This window comes from Montipora capricornis, chromosome 6 (assembly GCF_036669925.1).
Source record: "Montipora capricornis isolate CH-2021 chromosome 6, ASM3666992v2, whole genome shotgun sequence".
In the NCBI taxonomy this organism is placed as follows: Eukaryota; Metazoa; Cnidaria; class Anthozoa; order Scleractinia; family Acroporidae; genus Montipora; species Montipora capricornis.
In genome coordinates this window covers 63,839,559-63,862,385 of record NC_090888.1, presented here as the reverse complement: position 1 = coordinate 63,862,385, position 22,827 = coordinate 63,839,559, and the positions used below count along the sequence as shown (strand labels likewise).

The following is a 22,827-nucleotide window of genomic DNA, read 5'->3' as shown; positions in this document are numbered from 1 at the left end:
ATTCAACATGGCTGACAGCAAGCTAGTGGGGCTTGGGTATTGATGTTATTTTGTGCCATACATAATACATTTAAGTGCAAATAGCCAAAATTTAGTTTCATACCACGTGCAAATTGTGTTTTATTACGAATCTGAACGAACTGGGTGGTTAGTCGAACGCAATGTCAAACTACGTAAAACAGACTTCTATCGGCTGCATTTTTGTCATTTATGAGAGGCGTTACGCATGATAAGTGACTAAACTCGATCTTTAAATTCTTCTGCAAATATATAACTCTATGCATTTCTGTTTCCAAAGGACGGGAGTAAAGTATAGTCTGTTTTGCAGTGACTGAACAACACTGCGAAGTTTTGACAAGCATGGCCGCTGAAAACAAGGCAAGGTCGTTTGGTTTGTCTGCAGACGTACAAAGAAAGGTAGAATCCCATCAACTTTATTCCATTTCTGTTGATTTTTATTGTTTGAATGATACCTTTATTTATGAAGCAAACCGTGGACCTGCGGACAGCATTAAAGGAGTTACTGCACAAATGTCCTCGCGACATTGAATCAGTTTTAACGATAATTCTGCCGGTTTAGGGTGTTAATAAAACTTGGATTATGTTTATGGCTATTTATCCAAAATGATGAAGAAATTTTTAGGTATACGGAACCTTGACAAGATACTGCGGTCAGATGTCAAGGTTTCATAATCGTTTCATTGTGTCAGCTGTGTGTTCAGAGATATCCGAGTGGTTTCATCTGTTGCAAAGTAAAATCACTTTAGAAAGTTATAGAACTATGACCAGTTTTTCATAAGTTCAATTTCGACAGAACCTAATATGTAACCATCCTTGGTTAATATGATAGTTGGCTAGTCTCATTCTATTTATTTAAGCGGTCTGGTTGCAAGTGGAGACAGAAGCACGGGCTACCGATGCATGTTTTCTCAATAAGGAAACGAAATGCCTGATCCGAAGTCGAGTCGACGCAGGCAAAAGGTCGTGTCTAACGAGACTGCTCTGAAACCACATGTGTATTCAATACGTTTCTCGAAATTTGTCTATTCTATGTTTTTACATCTCTGTCAGCGAATATGGGCGACACTCTCCTGAGTTGTCGCCTTTTTTAATCACTTAGGGGATTTGCTGATCATCTTGTAAAGCATTTCTACCCGCCAAACAGAGCTGTTTATTCATTCCATTGAAGTGATTTAGCGGAACACGTCAAATGCACCATGAAAAGGGACGCAAAAGGCTAGCATGATCTCGACCGATCTCCTCTCGCCTAAAATACGGCAGCTGTCGTTTGAAGCTTTTTCCCAACGCCAAGAACAAATTAAATACTGTCTTGGTTGTAGACAACCCATAAAAGTTAAAACATTTCAACTGACTCTGTGTCTTTCAGCTTCGGTTACGCCATCTCATTCACCACTATCGTTATTTTCTTTGGTCTCTTCCGCCTTCTAACTTTGTTCAATTACCTTTCCATGGGAAACCCCACTTTTAATAAAATATTCGAATGGTTTCATCTGCTATGAACACAGACGTCCCTACCTGTCTGCGTGTCATTTTCTCTCTAAACCCCCCTGCCTTGAATTTACCGTCTCTCCCTAACAGTCACATAATTTCCAATGCCTCAGATAAATGCCAAGTACGACAAGGACGTGGAATTGGATGTAAGGCACTGGATCGAGCAAGTTCTTGGTGAACATGTGGATTGGGGGACTGTTGACGATTCACCCGGATGTGCGTTTGCCGACGGCTTAAAGAATGGCGAGGTTTTGTGCAAGTATGACATCTGTTCGTCTAGAATTTTGTTGTCGACACAAAAGTAGTACCAAATGCATGTAGAGTCGCTTCATAGTCTGTGGTTATGATACGTCAAAGTCGTAAAGTTGGTTGTTTTGTACATGAAGACGGATCAGCAGTTTTCAGTTGATTGCTGTACAGTAGCACCGAAGCAGTCACCAAGTCAAGGTGGCTTTTACTTTGCTTCTGATTGGTTGAGAATGTGGTTCGGGGTTTTAACTTTTTAGCCAATCACCAAGCGTGGAATTGAAAACCGATTTACTTTAATACCTTTGTAATTGCTTCATGGGAATCCATGCAAGAGATGATGTATAACTTAAAGTATCATTTCTCCTTTCTAATCATGGCGTTTTCTCTTTTCCCTACTCCTCAGACTCGCTAACAAACTGCAACCTGGAGCAATCAAGGTGAACGACACCAGCAAAGTATCAAATCCGGCGATGAGGGCAAACAAAGAGGTGAGATACTGTTTTTAGATTTTTACTCAAAAGGGGCAAGAATTCCTAAAATTTCAATTAAAAAAACTAGTGAGCGAATGAAAATCACCATACATCTCTCATCTTAAGGGGCAAGTGATCCCTACACTTACCTGGACAATTTAAGAAACCGCTGAGTACCGCTTCCAAAATGAGTGAGTGGCTTCATAGCTCATTTGGTAGATTGCACCGGCACAGTGGCTCTGAATCCCATTGAAATCGCCTGAATTTTCAGGTGTCTACTTAACAAATTGATGTCAGTTTTTCATGCGTCTGTTCTGTTATTGACAATGAATTTCATCATAACATTGTCAAAGTACTGTAAGAAACAGACAACTTTTTTAAAAGACATGTTTCGGCATGCTTATGCCATCATCAGTTTAATGAGTTCCTAAGTGTGAACAGTTATAAAGTCTACGGGTAGATGAAACAATTATTACAACATGACGTAATACAAAAGCGGGTACTATGTGCCACTGATTCACAAAGGAAATCCAGCTGCCGAAAAGGAGCTTCCAAAGAGCCGGAAAAAATGCTTTGGGTCAAACACAATTCTTCTTCGGGGTCGCGCATTGCTCCCAAGAACTTGGTGTATACTAATCGTACACACGTTGTAGAACCTAACAAGTTTCCCTCGAGAGATTAAAACCTCACCAACTGACCAATGACCTGTCGCTCGGGGATATGTGATATATTCTCCTCGTACCGAGCCCGAGGGTGTGGCCTTACGTCAGTAATTGACTCAGAGTCAATTGTTAATTCTGAAAAAATGAAGGAATGATTTCTTAAAAAATAAATAACAAGAAATTATTGCATGCATGGAAAATTGCGCAAATGTCTTTGCTTTCTCAACAGAAAGAAAACATTGAGAAATTCATAACTTTTTGCGAAGCTTATGGTGTGAAGGACCGATTTTCGACGCCTTATCTTTATCAGAAACAAAATGTCATGGCGGTGAGTACAGTGTATTAACCAAGGATGTCTGAACCTTGTTAAGTTATACAGAAAATTGGTCAGGATTCGGAGAGGGAACCCTGTAGTATGTGTTTATAAAAATACGAAAACATGTTTCAAAATCCTTTTTCCGACGATCATGGTTTGCACTCAGCTGCAAAAATTGCGATTTTTCACAAAAATCGTAATCGAAGCTGACTCGCGCTTTTTGCGAATTTACCGTAAAACCGCCAAATTCGTAAAAGCTGAAAAGATGAATGACATAAGTGCCCGACAAGAATCACGATTTTGGCAATTTTTGCACAATTTGCGAAAATCGCTTACATATCGCGTTTAACTAATGCATAGCCAACACTACTACTGGACTCGTTCAAAAGCAACAGGCTACAAACTATACAGGTGTTAATTCACGGTATAAAATCTTCATAAAAGAAGCTCCAAGTACTACGCCCTTTTCACAGTGAATCGAAAATGAGGAAATTTCTTCCGATGGAGATAAGATAGGGCTCAATAAGTCACAACAGAAGAATCCACATTTTTGTGATATTGGCGCATTTTGAATGGAGTCACAATATAGCTGTCAAGGATGAGCTTGCAGCGAGTTCCGGTTACTTATTATATGACTGCTAGACTTATCGGGTTTGACAAATGCATAACCATGATATGTACATAGGTCATTCTCCTTTTTAAAATTTTCGACTTTTCAGGGGTAATACAGATTGCCAAATATGATTATAATTGAAGAAAATCTTCATAACAGATGCTATTTATTACTGCTCACTTTTTACACTCAAACATGACACCACAATATCTTTTTCCAGAATGAAGATCGCACGCTCTTACGATCTTTGCGATTTTTCGCAATTCCCCAAACATCGTTAAGATCGCGAAAATCGAGAGTCTTGTCGGGAACTTGTTTCTCTATCTTTCCAGTTCTTTTACGATTTTTGCGATTTTTCGCAAAGTTTGCAATTTTCGCAATTGCGTGCAAACCTGTCCATATGAATAAAAGGAAAAGGGATTCTCCTTTTGCCTAGTCTCGAAATGAAAAGGGATAATGCTAGCGAAAAACTTTCAACTGGCTGAAAACTCATTTTGCGTGGTTAAAGAGAGGAATTTTGTCTTGAGTTCAACGTGATTCGTCTCGCAAACTGTGCCTCAGTGTTCACATGTTCGGCCTAACATGAGTACGATCTTGTCTATTTTATCGAAACAAATACACTTCATTCTCATATTACTACGCTACAGAATGAACATACACAAACAGCTCACTACAATTACAGAATTGAGTAGGATTTCTTTGTAACCAGGCTAGCCCAGCGCATCTGAGCGCACTAGTTATTGATATTTCAGAAGCCGAGGCAGCTCATAAAAACCTGTGCATTTTTAATGTCCTCTTCTTACGTTTGTTTCAGGTCGTCAACACCATATGCCAGCTGGGAAGCGCGGTGAGGAATAAGTTTTTTATGTGGCTATAACTTGCATTAGGGTAAAGATTATTTCAATGGGTCCCAGGTACCAGGTGAAAGGCTTCTTTAATAAGTAGCTGGAGTTGTTCTCTTTTTTTTAACCTAGGCTAGTCTGCTACTGCCAGAGAAGTGCAAGACATGATGTGGTTTTTAAGTGGCAGGATTTAATTTTCACGAATTTAAGCAGACTTTCCCGGTTATTTAATCTCTAATTCCTCACTGTTTTGATAGAATTGATTCAATTCAACACCCAATCAAATTTCAAAAAGGGTTTGTACATTTTTCTCTGTTTTGCAGGCACAGTTGAAGGGTTTCGACGGCCCCACGCTTGGCCCTAAGATTGCTGAGAAAAATGAGAGAGGCTTCACCGAGGAACAAGTGAAAGCTGGACGTGAAGGTCATATCGGTATGCAAGCAGGCACTAACAAACTGGCAAGTCAGAGCGGTCAGAATTTTGGTCTTGGTCGACAGATCGCTGGAGTTGGGTCAGAGGGCGAGTACAAATAATTGATACGGCAGCGTTTTGATCGGCAGACCGAAGAAAACGTTTATTTTGTTTTAAGGCCAAAAAGTGTTGTAATCGTTTAATTTTCAAATAATAATAGGTGTTACTGAAGATTTGCTTTCTTTGCTTCATTACATTAATTGATTGGTCGTAAAATATAGTTTAACTTTCTTATCCCGAATTAGAAGCAAGACCCTTATGCTAACAATGAATCACCGCCCTGTGCTCTTTTTCCCACTTTCGCTTTCACTTAAAATCGGAAGCCAGCTTTCAATAAAGTAATGGAAGTTATTTTTGTAATCGCTTTGGACTTGAGTATTGTGCGGAGATCGTGAAACATCGTAACATTTTCTCCTAACCAGTGGCAGTCGCATGCTTTTCCCGCGCTAAGAGCTCGATGCTTTGCCCGTGTGCTCGCTTGCGCTCTGATTGGTCCATTTGATTGTCTGATTTTGCTATGATTGCCCCTCACGCTCACCTCCAAATCGTGATTTTGGCTAAGTGGCACTCAAATGCCAATTGGCCAATTGAGTGTGCAATTCAGTGCGAGTTGGAATAGCAACACAAATCGAAAGATATTAGAGACATTTAGCATCAGGTTTACGTGAAACGAGAAACGTCGACTGGCATTTTTACGTTTCACGTAAAATGGAGTAAAGCGCGTGACTTAAGCTTCGCGTGACCCACGGCAACTCTGTTAATCTTGAGTATGCAGTTAATGAAAAAAAACAAAAACTCGGAGTCTTTTTGCACATCGTTCCTAGAAACAGAAGCTATCTAAAATGTAAATCTTTACCTGTCAAATCATTGCGAGTTTCAGTGAGGCTGTTTTGTGAGTCCAAGGAGAGTCAACGTGGGTTCATAAAGAAAATTGCTGTGAGGTGAACGATCCATAACCATGAAACCTACTTTTTCCTTGTTTGACTTACAGGAACATGATTTTGGGGTTCTTTTTTTCCACAAACAACTTGTTGTGTAGAAGAAAAAAGAGAAGAAAATTCCACGTATACGGCAAACGTGAAAATGCCTACTTTCACGTAGAAACGCGGCAAGCGGAAACCGGCAAACGCGAAAAATGGCGGAAAAAGCATGGTCACTTGGTCACGCCGTCTGCCGGTCGTGTTTCACGTAAACGTGATTCAAAATCTCTCTATTGTTTGGTGTTAACCTTCTTGTATCCACTTTGCAGCTGGTTACAGTTCAACCAGGTTTGGTTATACTTCAAATATGTGAAAGTGACAACAAATGTCTCGTAATTATATCATAATGGAATAGATGGCAATGTAGAGAAGGGCCCAAGTTTGAGCGAAACTTCTATTTTTGAATTCTAAGGCAACAAAGCTTTTTAAAGATAATTGCAATAAATAAAATAGGATTTCAGATACTTTGTCTCGTCTCATTGTCGTCCGTCATCGACGGAGTGTATAGGAGTGAACTCAAGGAACACCACCATTATATTGGACGGCATTCGCTTGTTCTTTCCCAGCATCCACTGTAAAGTTTTTCAAGCACGTAATTGTTCTGTTCTCTCGTCTGCCTGTATTGGAATCGTAAAATAGACTGTGGGCTGACTGATGAAATCTGGGCTTCTTAAAGGGGCCAGGTCACGCAATTTTAGGCAATTTCAGCACTGATCTAATGGTCATAGAATTAACTAAAATATCAAAATAACTGTTCAAAACTATAGAAGAACTCTAACAAAACACATGGAAGCCAAGAAGGGACATGGATGGACAAAACTGAAGAAGATTGAAATGGATTAAATTTGGGTAAATTTGAAAAACGTCGGCCCACCTTTTTTCAAACTTATATCAGTCTATATCAAAATGTCATTTTCAAAGCTGGAAAATTATTCTCAGTTGTTATGTGGCCGTAATTTTGCAAATGAAAGACTCTTGCTCTGCCAACTTGACGTTTAGAGCTCATAATTAACAAAGTTAAACAAAATTACCTAAAATAGCGTGACCTAGCCCCTTTAAATCTCCCTCTGTTCCATTCGCGGGAAAAGGACTTAACGAATAATCCATACATACGGTTGTGGTCTTCCTAGACACATTTAAGGGCCCACTGACGTCATCATATCATGAGCTGACAAGAAAACCCACTCACAAGCAAAAGTCACCGCACAAACTGTTGTTTGCATCGAAGGTTTTTCCTCACCCTTCCTCGCGCTAGTTTTCAGATCAACTGCGCATGCGTAAACGAACTGACTTCCGGTTTGAGAAAAAAGCTAAATTTCCGGCGTTTTTAAATTGAATTATTTTTTTACATGGCACGTTTCACTCCCAAATATAGAATATAGCTAAGCATTGATTTTTTAAAATCATCTTTTTTGAAAAAGTTGTAAGAGCAGTTGCCGAAGGTAGAAGGTAGAATTAAGTTCTACTTTTCGTGCAACTTGTCCCGCAACGATTTTGGTCGTTGCACGGTATGTTACACTGTGAAATGTTTCGTGCAACTTGTCCCACCACAATGTCGCCAAAACATTGCGAGACACGTTGCACGAAAAATTTCACAGTGTAACAGCGCCTTAAGCGTCAATGTTGCACCCGGCCAATAGAAATCTCCTGGGGTTAAGAGCGTTTGTGTATTGTATTTGCATTAAAATGTAGCATTCACTTTTAAATGCTATGCCGGGAAATACGTATACCTGGAACAAAACGTTTTATTCCCGACGGGTTTGAATTGGGTAAAACATTGAGTTAGCCAATTTGGTCTATCTATGCAAAGATTTCAGTATCGATTCAGTATTTGCTCTCGCAACCGTGACTATGTATACACTTGTACTCTAAAACTACATAACAGACGGACGCAGCAACTCGCAACATTGTTGGGAGTTGTTGGTCCTTCAGAATGGGGAGAGACGCGAATGGCGAGAATGGGGAATGGGGAGAATGGGGAGAGAAGCTCTACGGGCGTGTGAGGCACGCGCGCTTCACACGCGAGGATCACGCTTACGGCGCTTTGCGCCTTCCGAAAAGGGAAGAAAACGACTGTTTTGCAGTCTACTCCCAGCAACGCGTAACAACATGCATCAGGGTCTGCAAACGGACGCAGCAGCAATGTTGGGAGTTTTTGCACGGCAATGTCGTGTCCGTTTCCGCGGACCTTAAGCACATCTAAGCAAAGGCGAGTATAAAAGACCTTCGCCGATGTTAACAAGAAGTATATTTTATTCTCTGGATAGTGAAAATCCGCTGGAATAAACTTATACGGCGTTTAAAGAACTAGGGCATGGTTTACACTTCGTACGTTAACGAATCTCGTTGGACAACCAGCTTCTGAGTTTTAGCACTCGTCAAAAACACTGACTCCAAGGAAAAGGTTTTCAAATAGTTCTAAATGAGCACTCTTGGCGAAAGTATCCTTTCTTTAGAAAAAGGAAGCAAGAACATTTTAAAGAATCAATGACAAAGGCTGATTGAGTAGCGAAGTTATTTTTCGTTTTTGTAGGTAGTGCCTGTAAGTGCAATACACATATTATCAATATTTTCATAGGCTGCGGGCAGTGGGCTGTCTGAGTGAACGAGTGTAAGATGGTAGGTCGGCAGCGCGTGCATGAATTACGGAACCAATGTGGGATTTTCTTGAATTTCAACAATTGATGTTCATTATGGTTATTCTGTTTGCGGCCCATTTGGCGCTTTTTTTTTTTTACTTCGCAAGAGCAATGGTTAACCGCAACCGCGTTAACATTGGTGGCATTCTTGCCTAGAGCGCATGTGGGCTTTATGAGTCAATAATAATAATAATAATAATAATAATCATAATAATAATAATAATAATAATAATAATGTTATTATTATTATTATTTTTTATTTAATATATGTGGGCTTTTAAAAATACAATGATCAAAAGCGCATTACATTATTAAAATATACTGAATTTATACATAAACTAAATTAAACAACAATAATAACGTAATTTAAGAGCTAAAGGCTAAAAGTTAACTTTAAAAGATATGTTTTAAGACAAGATGTAAAAGTTAAAATAGAATCAATATTGTACAGGCTTGCAGGGAGCGCAATCCACAGTGTAGGCGCAGCTACACCGAAAGATCTGTTACCCAAAGACTTTTCATTTTCCCTGCTGGATGTAATAGGGAGCTTAAGATCTACGACGACGACGTCGACGAAAACGCCACAAAACAACGATATCATTGGTTAAAAGAGCATAAATAATCGTGCTGCACGTGCAGCACGGATTTTAGCTCATATTTTTGCAGTTCTCTGCGTGACGACGACGTGAAATCACTAAATTTTAGGTTTTGACGACAACGTGAGCATGCAACAGGGAATCTTTCATTCTGCATTTTCAGTCTGAAACCGCTCGTACCAATTTATTTTTAGGATACTTCGCCCACATTGTACGAAGTGAACGTGATGGAATAACTTTTACTAGAGCAAAGTTTTATTTTGAGGTATCGTTTTCGTCGACGTCGCCGTCGTAGATCTTAAGGTCCCTAATGATATAGTGCCTGAATCATAGCGCAGTGAATAGCGTACATGCTTTCGTACATTAATTAAATCGCTAATATAAGCTTGTGCCATAAAATTTAGTACTTTAAAAGTTAAAAGTTAAATTCAAAAATTTGTTCTATACCTAGCTGGCAGCCAGTGTAATTCTTGCTAAAAGGGTCATATTTGCAGTTGGACGTTAGTTACCTAGCCGCTGCGTTCTGTACTCTCTGCAGTTTAGTTATTTCACAATCTGGAAGTCCATAAAGAAGTCCATTGCAATAGTCAATTCTGCTTGTGACGAAAGCATGCGGAACAATTTCTAAATTATCTCTTGCTAAAAATTTACTTATTCGCCTTATATTGTGGAGCAGGAAAAATGCCGCGCTACAATTATGCAAGACAGGAAATATGTGTAGACATGGAGAAGTTAAAGAAAAACTAGGAGCCACGATTGCGCACGGGCTTAACGTTTGCTGTGCCAACACGGACTGTACAAGGATTAATTTTCAACAGTTGATGTTTGGATCCGATAATAAGAAATTCAGTCTTATTATCATTAATTTTTAGTTTCATTGTCCTGGTACATCATTTTCTTAAGTCACTAATGCATCTATGGGATCTATCCATGGCGCACACCGCCTCTGCATGATCCGTCGGACTGTTGGGCTTAAAAGACAAGTAGAGTTGAGTGTCATCAGCGAAGCAATGAGCGTCGGGCAGATGCACTTGTATTATCTCGAAGAGGTTTGAGGTGTAAACCACAAAAAAAAAGCGGACCCAGACAGCTACCTTGTGGAAAACCGAAGCGTAAATCGAAGCTATCTGATTTAACCCCGTCGAATAAAATACGTTGGCTATGCCCTAACAAGTATGACGAAAACCACTCTAGATCCTTTCCACGTATACCGAAGCTTGTGTTCAAGCGTCTAAGCAAAATTCCATGATCCACAGTGTCGAAGGCGGCACTTCAATCTAAAAGGACAAGTAGCGTAACGCGCTGCGAGTTCATGATGTTCAAAAGAATATCATTGACGACTTTGACTAACACTGTCTCCGTACTGTGGTGTCGACGGTATGCAGATTGCAACAGCGGATAAAGACCTGACGGTGGTCATATGTCTGATTAAATACAGCACGCTCTGTAAGCTTAGGGATGTAGGCCAAATTGCTCACGGGACGCAAATTCTTAAACAATGAATCTAGACCCACTTTCTTCTGCAGAGGTATAACTACAGCCTCTTTCCAGCATGCATGAAAAATTCCTGAATCCAACGAGACATTATCTATCCATGCGAGTTTTTCTGGGGAGAAATCATACCGACGAGCAACGGGATAAAGAACAGGACTGGAAGAGCACGAGAGAAAAGACTACGAAATTTGAGAAAATTTAGCGAAGAAAGCCTCGAGAGAAGCCGAGGAAGGAGACGAAGAGAAAATTTTAATGAAGAACACCGTAAGCTGAGAGACTGAAATAGAGCGAGAGACAAAACACTTATTTACAACGGTTAGCTTTCAGGTAATGTTTCCCTTCTCGCTGCCTCACTTATTTTGTAAAACTCGTAAAAAAAGGAAAAAGGGCTGACAACGTTTGCAGTTCCGTGTTGACAGAGATTCTGGCATATTTGAACGATCACACACCACTTACAGCAGACATCATTGGCGAGTTTTCTTGTCATCATTGTCTATTTCGTCAGACATAAACAAGCACTCGACGCCGTATAAATTTATATAGGATTGCACTGTGATTGCAGTACATTTATCTGTAATGAATGCACTTGTAAGCAATGTTTGGGACAGTTTAGGTTCTTTTTGGCCAGATGAAACTTAGAAAAGCGGTTTGATGAGCTCGAATATTTAATTTTCGGCAAAATATCCAACAGCGATTGAGTTATATCACTAGCTCGGTTTTGTGGCCGGCTACGGTTAATTTGGAACTGAATTTATCATTACTGTAGCGACTGTCCTCACTAAATTAACACCTTTCGATTTATAGGCTTTTTCTGCGGCTGTAATTTCAGTTTTAGTTATTGATTAAAATTATTGGTTATTGTTTGCAAGGCTTGTCTGTTTACTGCTGTCATCTCAGAGGTGTTTGATCACTGTGTACCAGCATACACTATATTGCTTTCTGGAGTTAGAAACGGGAGCTCCGTTTTTAGGCCTGGCTAAATTTATATATTAAAGGTTACATGTCTTCGTTAAGGGGATTTTGCGGTGGTTTCCCATCCAGTTACTAATTAACTTCAGCCGAACGAGCTTAACTTTAGTGGATACTATTACATCAATTTATACGTAATCGGTTATGTAAATGCTAACGCGAAGACGACAGCAACATTGGAAAGCAAAATAAATCGTGAAAATAAAATAAAAATTAAATGAAATGGGTGATCAGGCCTCACAGGCTTTGTGCGTCAACACCCGCTTAGTAACGGTACTGTTTGGGGACTCCATCGTGAAAAGATCGAAGATTACAGAATCAAGTAAATTGAAAAAAAAAAAAAAGATGAGATATCTTCAGACGATGATTACTTACTGGTTTCCCATCGAGGTACCAACCGTATCCGATAGGGCTTAGTTAAGTGGAAACATCAAACTGTTTGTAAAAACGACAACAAATTCGGATAACACAATAAACAGTAAAAGGAAATTAATTTTGCAAAAATAATTACTACACAATACCAGCCTACTGCGCTACCCACATGTACGCAATGCGTGCCTATTCTTGATAATTTTTATACTGCTAATTAGATCTTCACCCGTATCCGGTTCTTTTGTGCTTATGCACTTGCGTACGCGTCGCTAGTGAAAACTACGCTTTACTCTGGTCCTTGATTACACAGTGATAGAGGAAAAACAATACAAATATCTTTAAGGTCTGGAGAAAATAAAAAGAGAAAAAGGTTTGTTATATTGAGGCGGTTCATTTGCCGTAAGCCGAAGGCGGAATTCCGTTTTATCAGTTTACGAGAAAAGATGTCTCCCTTCGTTCAGGTGATTCATGTCGTCCAAAATTCCTGATACTAACTACTAATAAATAAGGGCTTCTTGTCTTTCTCAGAAAATTGACGACACTGAATCGCTTGAGTTTTGTAAATGAAACAAACAAACTTACGCCACAGTTGTTCAAATTTACACCAGTTGTTTGCGTGTACACTAAGTTTTTCAAGTGTACTCTTCATTCTTAACGTCTACACTCTTTTCACGAGAACACTAGTTAGTTTTTCAAGTTTATCTTTAAGTTGTCATTCATTGCTCTCAGTCGTTTACTCCAGTTCAGGCCAAAGGTGAGTATAATCTTGTAGAACCAGTGCAAACTCAAAAAACTAGTCTGAACCTAAACCACAATTGTAAACGTGGAAAACACAAGCATCTTGTGTAAACTAAAAAATTAGTGTAATCAAGAACAACTAGTTCCAACACGCACAGCTAGTGTGAACGGAAACAGTCAGTCTGAATTCTAGCAACAAGTGTTAACATGAAAATTCGAATAAACCGAACAACTACTTTTATCCAAACAACTAGTGTAAACCAGAAGAACTGGTGTAAACGTGAAGAACAAGCATTAACATGGACCTAGTTTTCACATTTAGACTAGCTGTTCGTCTTTACACATTTACTTTTCATGTTTAAACTACTTCTTTGTTTCCACTATTTAATTCATGTTTTTACTAGTTGTTTGAGTCGTCTTTACACCACAGTTGTTTATGTTTACGCTTATTCTTTTGTGTTCAGACTAACATTTTCCGTTTATACTAGTTCTTAGTAATTTTACACCATTTATTAAAAAAATACATTTTCGTGTTGCTTTATCAGTCGTGCAATAATCTTCTTGACTTTCACAAATATTTTTAATTTATCAATTTTGACAGATCACGATCTTCCCTGATCCAACACTGTGCAAGACCTATCGTCCACGTTTGTTGCAAAGGTTTAAAACCTCAACTTCACTATTAGTCTAACAGTAGTAGAAGTAGTAGTAGTACAGAAACAATTTGTCTGAACATAAAGTAAACGTGAACAACTAACATGCATAGAACGCTATTGTAAACAACACCAACAACAGTTTTTGTTTTAGTTTACTTCATCGACAGTTAAGAAAACACAAGAGAAAAATCCCATTTCATCGTACATTAAAAAATCCAGGCTTTCGCTAACCCCAGTTTTATTTTTAAAAGTATAATAAATCGTATTAATATGTCACCCTTACGGTCCAGTCGATGCTAAAGAATTGAGCGGGTCTGGATGAGTTGACTTAAGACTGTCCAGAACTGAACGACCAGGTCGAGCAGCTTGTTGGGAACAATTTGTCAATAACATTGTTGTTTTGTGTTGGCCAGAATGACTGAAAGCAGTGAAATTTTGATATCTGGTTCCATTTCGATTCCTTTCCCAGATCGGATTTTCCATAGCAAGAATGTGCGTATATATCTGGCTCTAACGTTTTGAACAGTGTGTCATTGACTTAAAACATTTGACATAATGGTGGGAATGATAATTTGATAGATCATTTTAAGAATTTTAATATTGACGCTTGAATTTTAATTGATTATAAATTACATATACACTGGCGTGATCAGCGCGTGACGCCTGTCATTTCACTTGATTCACGACCATTTGAAGTGAGCTTTCCGTTTGTCTGTTGTTGTAGTTATTTCGAGAAACGGTGAATCGGCCTTTTCATCGGTCCTCAGTTGACGGCGAAAGCAAGGTATTTTACTACATGTAGTTTAAAACCTCTCTCAAACGTAGCGTATTCCGATAGAAATCAACTTATTCACATATCTAGATGTCTCTGTAATTATATATCAAAGTGGTTTGAAGGTCGGTTTTAAAGTCATGAGTATATATACATGACATTCGTAGGCTGGTGTCTGGCTCACTTGATTTTCTTTCATTTCTTGTTCGTTTAAACGCTGAAAGTGAAAGAGCAAATGCATGTTATTGTGGATCTCAGCATGAATGCTTCAAATATTACACTGTTTACTTATCAGCTTTGAAAATTTTGTTTGCTCGGGCGTTCTTGGCACAGCGTTTGCTCACTGATCATATCTTTACTAGACGAATAAATGTCGATTCTATCATTTTGAAATACAGCAGAAAAAACATACCCTAGGTTTCAGTTTGGTTTTGGAATTGCTTGCTATTTACATAAGGTCCATAAAGGTTTGTGGCTTATAAATTTTAAATTGACAAGAGAACTCAACTATTTGCAGGCTGGCAACTTGTTATTTTTTTTTCTGATCTCGGTTGATTTCGCCAGTTTAATACCAACAACCTTTCACTTTTCCTCCTTTCTAATCACCGGTGAAATTTGAGTATTAAACAACAGGTTTTTTCTCTTGCACTGAAAACAATGCCGAGACCATATGTTTAGTTAAATGTTGACATGAATGGATAACACTTCAGCCTGACACTTCGACCGAAAGGAAAAAAATACATCTCTCTCAGGATTTTTTCCGTTAATAGTTGGTTAGACTGCTTTCCACTATAAAAATAACAGAGCGATAAGAATCTTTCTTCAAAGCGAAAAATAACTCAGAGGACTTTTTTCTTCAGGTTAAAATTTAGAGTGCACGGCCAGCTTATATAGATCATAATAGGATAGTTGAATGAAATTCTTTGTCTTATTGAAAAACCATGATAAACGACTCAGAGGGTAGAGCACCCGACCGAATCTCGACCCAGAACTCTTCCCTTTTGCTCATGACTGAGGGAGAGAAGAGCTCTGGGGAACCCTGAAACAAAGTGACTTCTCGTTGGTTTTCGTGCGAGAACAATGGTGAAATTGTCTCTGAACGGTGCATTCATGTTACCACGAGGAGTGAACAGACGCCGTAAGGTTTAAATAGCATGTTCTCCTACATAGAGTTTCCTGGAGTCTCGGGTCATGCGCAGACATATGATCAGAGGCTCTGGTGACGAGAATGCGTCCGACCATGTTTCCTTCTCGTCACCAGAGCCCGGACTTTCCATTCGCTTGTTGCCAGGCAACTTGCTTATCATTTTGTGGGCAGTTCGTTGATAACAAGGAACATGGCAATGCAGTTTCAATCAAGTGTTTAGTGATCTCAAGATTATCATGTCGTAGACATGGGGGAGGGGGAAGGAAGGGGCCAGTTCAGTCGTCACCTAGTGCAGTAGGGTCCCCTCGGGTTTCTTAAATCCCACCATTCCCATGTCCAGTGGCCCCGGTGCTTTTCTTAGCAGACGACCCCAATACAAGTGTAATTTACATTTTCGTCTCTATAACCCTGCAACATACGGTAATGCAAAAGTTTGGTTTACCAAGTGTTTAAAAATAAAAATTTCCTGGTGGAAAGTGCTGACTAACGGTATGTTACGCGCAAGTTTGTAAAAAGTAAAAAAAAAAAAAACAGAGGATATCACATGACCGTTTGGAAATACGAATCTGATGGTATCTTCAGTAAGCGCAGCGAACGAGTGAAGATATCATATCAGCACCGATATGATATCGGTTGCAATTTAAGGCACCAAGAAAAATGATCACCAGGAAGTCACCGGTAGTTCTAGTTTCACTATCCTCAGATCTCGAAGCCATTTTTAACAGATTTTAAAATATGAAAATTTAATTAATGGCCGCACGACTTCGTGCGTTAAAAGGATGCTCTAACAATATTGGCTGACATGTCGGTAACCATGACGATTTCAACATCATTACATGTTGAAGATAAAAATAGTATCTTCATTTTGCTCGACGAAGATCGTATCAAATTTCAAATTTTAGGAGTGAGAAAAATTATGGTATTTCGTGGATGTCTATGTATTTAATTAACCTACTATTACTATTCTCTCTGAGAGTGAGCACACTCCGATTGCCAAATTTAGTTGGACGTATTGCGCCTCTTGTTTGATTCCATGGGCTAGAAATAAAATAAATATAACATTTACATCGTTTTTAAGGGCCGAACTGTAAGTTTGGGCACCTTGTTTTTAGTCCTGCTCAATTTATGGCCCGAATGCGAAGGACCATGAACTGGAGAAAACGCAGAGCGTTACTTACAGTACGGCCTTCAAATGCGGTTAGAAAGAGGTATTTTATTTTCCCGCTCCGAGCGCAGGAAATTGAAGCTGCGTAAGTGAACGTTGCCTTTCTTTGGTTAATACACTGGCACGAGATATTTTTCAGAAAAGGTTCTTGTAACCCAAAATACCTGCTCAGTAAACTACAAGCTTCAGTCATTTTCCTCACTCCATTTGTAACCTTTTCGTAAAAACAACATTGTTTGGTTTCTTCTCAGATGGCATCCAAGTGGGAAACCGAAACTGCCAGCGATGTTTGTGCGTGGATTCAGAGAGCGACAGGTGTCTCTGTGCCTTCGGATGATCCATCAGATTTTGCCGAGGCGTTAAAGAATGGTCAAACACTTTGCCAGTATGTTTGGTTATCTTTCCCGGCTGTCTTTCCGAAGATGTTCGGAACAACAGCGGGCACGTAGGGGGTGGGGAGGGGCAATTGGTTTCCGGTCCACCTGCGCAGACAAGAGGTCCCCTTCATTTGCGCGCTTCTTCTCGCAAAGACGGAAAGGGTACCATTTTTTTGCTGGTGCAAAAGTGATTTTGTATATATATTTTTTGCTTTTTATCGTTGCAAGGTTAGCGAATATGATCCAACCAGGATCAATCAAGAAGATTAACAAAATGAAGACACCGTTTATGATGGTAGGTTACAGTGGATCGTATTTTTTGGCAACGAGTCATTCTTCTATCAACTGAGTGACAACCGCGAAAAAAAAGTTTTGAGTGGTAGAAAAATAAAACATAAGTAGCTCAAAAACATTGGGCGTAAGGTAGTCCGTTTCCACAACTGTTTTGCGCGACATATTTGGTCTTTTGCCTTCCTGGAAATGATAAGGTAATATCAAGCACTTTCTTTACTCTCCAGAGTGGTTTTATCTGTTTCATCCTGTATCCTTCCGTAGGTTTCAGCCTCCAGATCGCAGTCTCTCAATCTCACGAATTCAGTAGTCATTGGTCTATTACACCTTAATCAATTTTGCCACGAGTGTGTGGTGGGCAGGAATGGCGCAGTGGTTAGAGCCTTTAATTCCCACCAATGTGGTCTGGGTTTTATTGTTTAGATGCGTTGTGTTTGTTCTCTACTCTGCTCCGAGAGGTTTTTATTCAGGTACTCCGGGTTTCCCCTCTCCGCAAAAGCCATCTTATGATTTCGTATGAGTACGTTGATCTGATTTCTTTACAGTGTCCAGTTCATTTATTAAGTTCCTTCTGGTCAAACTACAATTGTGAAGAAAATACCATGGGACAGTCATAAAAACCACGTGATTAGCGATCATGATTTCAGAATTACTTCCAAAATGCAGACGTACCATTTTTGAAACTCCATTGTAGATCCTCCGTCTTTCGTCCAATACAATCAGTGTTGAAAGTCTGAAAAACTACGTGTGCATGTTTACAACACTGGGGATGGGAGGGGCGGGGAGCCTGTAGTTTGAATTTCGTGCGACTGTTTGCTTCGTGTGCGTGTAAAGTCTGCACGAAGAATTTTGGGGCAGGTTATAGCACGGACGAGTTGTCCTTTTTTTAAACCACAATGTCCAATTATTTTCTTCCCTTTATAAAGTATGCATACGATCCTGAAAATCGCAGAACCTTCAATACCATCTCTTTGAAATTTAACACTGCCCGTAGCCTTGCCTTACTTGCGAATTTCCGTTTTTAACTTTTAGGTCCTACATTGCGTAATTACGTCTTATTAACGTACACCCTTTATTTCGTCCCAATTATGTCATATTTAGTACTACGAAAACCACCGGTCTATGGAATGGGCCTGAGTTACTGAGCCACTGCCCCAACCACTTTCACTTGTAAAGATTTCAAATTCTTAGGAAGTGTTGTGAAATTTCATCAAAATTTTTAACTGAAGTGGGCGGGGCAGTCACTCAATAATTCGAGCTCATTCCACACTTTGGTGGTTTTCATAGTACTTTTTTGTATGTCAGCCGGTTCGTAACGTTAGCTTAAGAAAAGGTGATAAAATGACAAAATAAAATAATGGTAAGGTTTTTGCTCTCTCAACTTATAGATGGAAAATATTGGTTGGTTTAGCGACTTTGTTACCGCTTTTGGTGTTCAGCGAGAGTATGGGTTTGTGACCGTTGACTTGTATGAAAAACGCAATGTTTATCAGGTGTGTATGACAGCTAAATTAACTAAATCGCCTGCTATGTTTTGACACTGAGTAACCAATTTAGTAAACTGGAGAGGCTCACTGATTTAACTACGATGTATAGAACTTAAGATTGTCAATGCCGAACTGATTCAAGTCAAGCGCAGAGCATTGACAAACCACAGACTGTAAGTGTAAATTGCATACCACAAAGTCAGAACCACAGACTAGATACAACATAAAACAAAGAACTTTAAATTACTTGTAGCGAAAAATACAAGACATTCAGACCGATCTACATTGAGACTACCTTTTCCGCAAAAAACAAAAGCAGTTCCGGATCGGTGACGCTATGACGTCAAGTTAGTTTCTTGTGATTGGTCATCGGGCTCCCTAGGGAATCTCATTCGCGGGAAATTCAATTTAAAAATAGATCGGTCTGTGAAAAATCCGTGACAGGAATATAGGGCTGTTGTTCGTTCCCAGTCATGGTCTCCTGACAGTGTATACTGATCCGCTATATTGTACAGATAAGTAGCGAAAACTCATGAAAGCAGCTTGTGATAGAGATAAATTGTGTAGAATTCGACGAAAAGGTGAGATCACTGTCGGGCGTGGGTGATCATTGAAAAAGAGGAGGAAAGAAGAGAGTGAATTGGATGAAACAAGCTTAAAATAAACCAGGAAGTGTAATAACCGATGTTTGTATTTGTAGGTCCTTTTAGCTTTGAAGTGGCTCAAAGTTGAGGTAGGTTGATTCGAAAACTTTAATAAAAATTAATTTAAAACTGAAGGTCCGAGCAAACGGCTTAAACATCCGTTGGGTTGTGTTGCACAAACAGTTTGCCCCCCCACCCCACTCCTCTAACGTTGTTGAAACATGTTGAATCGAAGTTGAATCGATGTTGAGTGAGTTTAAAAGCGTTTAAACTTTGCTTCAACAACCATTCGACATTTTTTTTGATATCGCGAATGTTGAATAAAGGTCCGTTGAAACTGTTTCAAGATTTACTTCAACATGCATTCAACACTTTGTTGAACCAAATATGAGCGTGTGTTAAGAAAATCTGTTTCAATCAAGAAGTAAAAAAACCAGCATTTTCCTTCATTTGTTGAATCACCTTTGAGAAATATTTTATAAAAGCAGTGGAGGACATTTTTCCTTGTTTCGATAGCCTCATCTTAACACTCGGGGGAGTTAGGAGAATTCGAGACAGTTATGCAAACCCAAGACGCATTACTGTCTCGAATTCTCCCAACTCCCCCTCGTGTTTATATGAGGCTATGGAAACGCGGAAAACGCCCGCTATATTGCTTAAATAGTCCACATCTTAGTCACTTTTGGGTAAATGTAATTTTAGCGACACCAACTTAGTCACTTTCTGTTTATGCATAATTCTTATATAAAACCTTTTAACTAGATCATCCTAAAATGAAGTGACACATTTGGTGCACTAAATGAAGAATTTTTAAAATCCCACTGGCCAGAATTTTCTTACCTCCAAAATCCCGACAATTTGCGATCCGTTTCTAGTAACTCTGTCCGGAACTCTGTTGAAAACACAACCCCATCATAGTCAATCCAGTAGTAAAAATACTATCCCAACCAGCGGCACATCCCCATTAGCCCATCAATAGGAAGAGTCCCCGCCCCCGGGGGAAATCAACCACCGTGGGAAAGATTTGTGAGCTGACATTTCGAGGGTTAAGAGCGAAGGCCCAACACTCTTTTTCCTTTAGAGCAGTTTTCAAATGAATGTTGAAAGTAATTCCGCGATTGCATGCAATTGCTACGCTTGGTGATTGGTTAAAAATCAAGCGCCAGTTTATAGACCAATGAAAAGAATAACCAAAACCAATAGCGACTTGCACGCGCGATTTTTCCCGCTCTTTGGGCAAGTTACATGGAATTGCTACGAATTTGGATTGGTTCATTGCGCTGTTTGCATCTGCAACGATTGGTGGAACTAATTCTTGACTTTGGTATTTGTTTTACGACACTCAATTGAAAACCGCTCTATCAACTCGTTTGATAAAACTAAATTTTAATGTTTGGCTTACACTTCATTATAAACTTACTCCTTCATTCGTCTTATTTTTGCCGTCATAGGCAGAGAAGAAAAACATCAAGCTTTGATGAACTACAGAGAGAGGGGATATTCCTGCGAGTCTGTGGGGTTATGCATTTTAACGTATGTGTTCTACCTACGCCTGTTGTTGGTTTAGAGGACTTATTTATTGTTTGGTTTGCGAACGCCATTAAGTAAAGAAATTTAGTGCCTAGCATTCCCGAAAGGGAGACGTATTTTACAGTGTAGTTTCGTTAGATCGAAGCCAAAGTAATTTGTTTTGGCCAATCAGAACGTTGATCGATGCAGAAAATTGAAGTAACCAGTCATTGCAATGTGTCCAGAACAAAACGCAGGAAAACTCAAACATGTCTCAATTGCTCAATTGGCGTTTTTCGACACGCTCCAGATTCTGTATTGCGCAGACAAAATTATTTGTAAGAGGAGAAAAGCATTGTTGAAAATCTACGGTATGAGTGGTTGTTAGTTTCATTTTGCGTGTTTGCTTGCTGACTGGTTGCTTGACATTTTCATAATTTAGATGTTTAATGGAATCAGTTTTTTCAGTTTCAATTGTTGTTTAACATAAATCAAAATCATTACCTCAGACATTTTCTTTTGTTTATTTAACACTGGGTGTATAAATGTCCACAAAGATTAGACAATAATAAAGAGCAGAAATCAAGTGAAGCTATGATCCTCGCAGTTATGAACGCAATTTTTGCAGAGCAGAAAGGCAAACAAGGGTTCAGGTTTGCGGGTGAGAACAAATATTAAGAGGAAAAGAAGGAAATAAGAGGAGTACTATTTTAAAAATTTCGTCAATTCGACCAAAATATATTTTATAATCAAAATTAGCGAAAAGTGGCAAAGATAATTCTGACTTTAAAAAAATAGACTGCGAGAAGTCCCTTCATTAATCAGTCGAGCGGCCAGCTTTTCTGAGGCAGTCGTGTTTTGTCACGCAAACAAATAAAATGACCGATGGAGGCTTGGAAAGAGAAGTGTGAGAAGGGACTGCACCCGTTGCACCAGTAACGGGAAATTCGGATTTGATCAGTTTACAATGCACTGCTGTCAGATTTTTTTGACGAGTTAATTAGTTCTAGTCAGATTGTGATTCGATTATAAGCACGATATGGCTTTTGCGGAAGAGTTCGATCATTTGTCCCTTCAAATGGGAAACACGGAACACAAACAAGAGCAGAAACTTGCGGTCGAAGCACTCCCATCGGGCAAGTATGTTATGGCTGTGCTACCAACTGGTTTCGGCAAGACCATTATTTGTGAGAGCTTTGTCTACGGGTGACCGAAATCAAACGCCATCCGATCGAGGTAAGCGTTCCTCGTTGCAGCATCACCGAAGACCAGATATTTATGGGTAGATGCCTTCGAGAAGAAAGGGAATTTGTTAAAGAGAATGGCTTCAAACAAGTATTGGGTCCTTATTTCTGCAGAATAAGCTCAGTCTTCTGACTTCAGACCGTTCTAAACAATAATTTGTTCTTGATAGTTGTGGACGAACATCACACCGTCGAAACTCGGCAAAACACTGCAACATTCAATTTGACATTTATTCTGCGAATCTGGCAAAAATCTGAGGCCTCTCTCTGCTTAGCTTTTCTACCGCTCTTTTTAGCAGGCTTTTTTGGAGTGTCGCTCATTAAATTCAAAGTAAATATAGTACTTTTTCTGCGGTTTCCTTTCCGAATAGTTGATTGAATTCGACATGCACATTTGTAAGTATTCCCACACTGTTACTGAAGTTTTTTTGAGTGTTTATTTACATTAGCAATAAAAAGGCAGAACCGTCTGTCATATCACTTTCACTAATTAGATTAACGGACTTGGTCATTCTGAACACATCGGTTACTGCAACGGGTGCAGTCCCTTCTTACACTTTTTCCCAAGCCTCCCTCGGTCATTAATGGGTTGCCAAACCCAGTCGGAATTTG

At 39.4% G+C, this 22,827-nt stretch overlaps 2 protein-coding genes across 2 annotated transcripts; both read left to right on the top strand.

Moving 5' to 3' along the window:
- Window positions 1-212: 212 nt before the first annotated feature.
- On the top strand, window positions 213-5,495 carry LOC138052857 (calponin-1-like). Its single transcript, XM_068899440.1, has 6 exons — window positions 213-417; window positions 1,623-1,771; window positions 2,165-2,249; window positions 3,123-3,221; window positions 4,637-4,669; window positions 4,988-5,495. The coding sequence occupies exons 1-6, from the start codon at window positions 361-363 to the stop codon at window positions 5,195-5,197; spliced, it is 633 nt and encodes a 210-aa protein (XP_068755541.1). The 5' UTR covers window positions 213-360; the 3' UTR covers window positions 5,198-5,495.
- An 8,729-nt stretch (window positions 5,496-14,224) lies between these two features.
- On the top strand, window positions 14,225-21,562 carry LOC138052850 (myophilin-like). Its single transcript, XM_068899436.1, has 6 exons — window positions 14,225-14,363; window positions 16,915-17,048; window positions 17,269-17,335; window positions 18,720-18,824; window positions 19,519-19,551; window positions 20,914-21,562. Exons 2-6 carry the CDS (start codon window positions 16,915-16,917, stop codon window positions 20,938-20,940), a joined length of 366 nt encoding a protein of 121 aa, XP_068755537.1. The 5' UTR covers window positions 14,225-14,363; the 3' UTR covers window positions 20,941-21,562.
- The last annotated feature ends 1,265 nt before the right edge of the window (window positions 21,563-22,827 follow it).